Genomic DNA, 3,322 nt, shown 5'->3' with positions numbered 1-3,322 from the left:
TATAGAAACTAACCTGTACTTAATACATCCAAAGTTGGTAGGGGCACACAGTGTTTGTGTATCCATCTAAAGGGTGCATAAACATTTATTCTAGGCCAAGAGTTAGTGTTCGTGATAACGATTGTTTAATTTTTAATGACAGCAAACTCTAGAGATAAAAAGTTTGCAGGATCAAAACAAAATCTTTGATTTCATATTAAATGATCACAAATATCTCAAGTAGCCTACAAGGAGTATCATATCTTACTGTAGTACTAAACTTTAATCAACCTTTACGCCTATGACCGATAAAAATCAAATTAGTACATACTTCAACACTAGTATAGTAGTCTTATTATTTCATAACATAAATGTGGTCCTCACACATTTGTTTTATATCCATCTATTCACCTTTTATTCTTTATTTACTTTATGTTATATGTTATTTAGACTTGTATTGTATTCGCCTATTCGGTCTCTTTATAAAGGTATGGAAACAACGAAATATGGAAGGACTGTAAGAAGCATGAACAATAACATGAAGAATGAGATGATTGAAAATGGGGAAGATGAAGAAGAAGATGATGATGAAAATTATGGTGAGGGTAGCAGAAAGAAGAAAGTGTTAGGAAAAAGGGGTTCGAGTAGTAGCGGTTCCAACCAACCGTATTGCCAAGTCGAAGGTTGCATTCATGATATGACTAACTGCAAACCGTATCATCGACGACATAAAGTTTGTGAGGTTCATTCTAAAGCTGCAATTGTTGTCACTGGTGGTTGTCAACAAAGATTCTGCCAGCAATGCAGCAGGTAATTAAATTATATGATTGTTGAAAAGCTAAGAATGTTAAAGATAGCCCTAAGGCTACGTTTAAGCATTTATTGTAAAGTGTTGATTTTTCATATTATAACGTACTTTTCGTAATTAAATTTATGGTGTCAATTTATTCATGGAAATATGTTGTTTTATATCGTAGAAATTAACTTTGCAATAAATGTTTAACCATAGCCCTTAGGGTTATGGTTATCATTTTCCATTAATTCAATTTAGTTAGTGAATTTTCATCTCTTAATCATGGCAGAAAATAGTGAAAGTTTTAAATTTTATTTATCAAGAAGTTACACTTCACATATATAAATGGTTAAACAACTTACATTTAATGAAATGGCAAAGATGATGATGTACCCAATTAGGCTTAATTCGTGTCTGTGATTATTCAAAGGGTAGTGATAAGTTCACTCATGAAATTGATAATCTACTCATATCATGCATTAAATAGTTCTACCGTATATACATGTTAAGCTTAATTATGAGTGAAAATATCAGCTCCCTTATATAAAGAAATATATGGATATGGATAAGAGTATGTATATGGTGACATAATAATATGAATATGATCAAGAACGGGAAATAATAATATGATTATATATATATATATATATATATATATATATATATATATATATATATATATATATAGGGGCAGGATCAATGGGGAAGTAACCAATCGGGGGAAGCGGGGGGAAGCAAAATTTTTTTTTTTTTTTCGTTTTTTTTGAAATTTTTTTTTTTCCGGCATCAAGATCACACGAAAATATGAACATTTAGAAGAGACACTTCGTGATGAATGTTATTATTTAGGTGGGAAAACGATCGACAAAAATAACATTCAAGATAATATTGTTCGTGAAGAATATGAACGTTTTTTTTTCATGTTTTGTGAAGTAAAATTTAGCCCGATTTAGAGTTTGGGGTTTAGGGTTTGGACACCAAACCCTAAACCCTAAACCCTAAACTCTAAACCGTTCGTGTTAAAAACTCAATCTAAATCTTAAATCTAAACCCTAAATCTAAACCCTAAATCTAAACCTCTAAACCCTAATATCTAAACCCTATAAACCCTAATATCTAAACCCTAATATCTAAACCCCAATAGCTAAAACCTCAAAATATGCTCGAAAAACACGATAATTGTTATATATTACTTCTTCGAGCGTTTTCCCACCAAAATAAAAACATTTATCACAAAGTGTCTCTACTAAATGTTCATATTTTCATCTCATCTATAATGTTCGTGAACAAAGTTTTTTCAAAAAACGAAAAAAAAAAAGTTTTTGCTTCCCCCCGCTTCCCCCCGAATGGTTACTTCCCTCTTGATCCTACCACTATATATATATATATATATATATATATATATATATATATATATATATATATATATATATATAAGAGTTAAGATTATGCAAGCGTATAATCGTTCAACGGCTTCCTTAACCTCGATTAGTGATTCGGTGTCTAGATGATTTCTAGAGAACGTTTTTGGGATGTGTGTGTGAAACAGCTAGGGTTCTCGGATTCTTGTGACCTGGCTAGGAGTATTTATACTTCATACTCCAAACCTTACATTGTTGGCCCAAGCCAGAACTCACATCTTCATTATTCGGCTGTATTTTACGGCCAAGGAAAAAGGGTAAATTATATTATAAGTAACAAAAGTGTATTCGCTAGCATATAACCTTCGAAATTCTAAGTCATTTCAATTCGAATTATTTTGGTTAGTTTTTTGTACGATAGGCTTTTCACTTTGAATTCTCACGTAAGATTTCAACACAATAACTGTTTGTACAACCGATTTTAGCTCATAACGAAGACTTTTGTTTAAGTTTTATTTATATTTATGTATTACCTTTTTGCAGGTTCCATGACAAAACAGAATTTGATGATGCTAAAAGGAGTTGTCGTAGACGTTTGGCAGGACATAATGAACGTAGGCGCAAAAGCTCCTACGAAACTTATGAAGAAAGTTCCTGATTACGATGTGCTGCTGATCATGATGCTCTCTCTCTTCTGTCGATCCATTTGAACTTGATTAGTAAGTAATTATCTGAAAGTAGAGTGTTATATGCTATATTTAAGTAGACATGTGCAACATCATTAGTATATGTAATGATGTGCAAATGGAAATAAATGTAATGATTCCGTAATCAAGACAATATCAACGCATGCTAAGCAGTAGGTGCTTTTATATGATTATCGATCGTGTATGAAATGCATTTGACATAATAAGTATATATATACAAATGCAGTTCTTTGGCAGTCTACAGTTTTGAAAAGGTTTTGTATGTAATATTACTTTGATGATGTCAATCAGCAGTTCATAATCTGTTCAAGAAACATACTAGGCTTAAAAAGGGACTAAATCAAGTGTATATAATACAGCACACTGCAGGTATACAAGTGTTCTGTTAGCATTGTCTATCAAAAATTTACAACTCAATATAAACTAAACGTTGCATAGAACATTTAGCTTGTGTAACAGTATTTGTTTGATAATTAAAATAT

At 31.4% G+C, this 3,322-nt stretch overlaps 1 protein-coding gene across 1 annotated transcript; it reads left to right on the top strand.

Moving 5' to 3' along the window:
* The first annotated feature begins 353 nt into the window (after nt 1–353).
* On the top strand, nt 354–3,033 carry LOC139862783 (squamosa promoter-binding protein 1-like). Its single transcript, XM_071851414.1, has 2 exons — nt 354–789; nt 2,677–3,033. Exons 1-2 carry the CDS (start codon nt 419–421, stop codon nt 2,789–2,791), a joined length of 486 nt encoding a protein of 161 aa, XP_071707515.1. The 5' UTR covers nt 354–418; the 3' UTR covers nt 2,792–3,033.
* The last annotated feature ends 289 nt before the right edge of the window (nt 3,034–3,322 follow it).

The sequence above is a fragment of the Rutidosis leptorrhynchoides genome, chromosome 8 (genome assembly GCF_046630445.1).
Source record: "Rutidosis leptorrhynchoides isolate AG116_Rl617_1_P2 chromosome 8, CSIRO_AGI_Rlap_v1, whole genome shotgun sequence".
Classification (NCBI taxonomy): Eukaryota; Viridiplantae; Streptophyta; class Magnoliopsida; order Asterales; family Asteraceae; genus Rutidosis; species Rutidosis leptorrhynchoides.
Note: the sequence above shows the minus strand (reverse complement) of the source record. Positions and strands in the feature narration are given on the sequence as shown.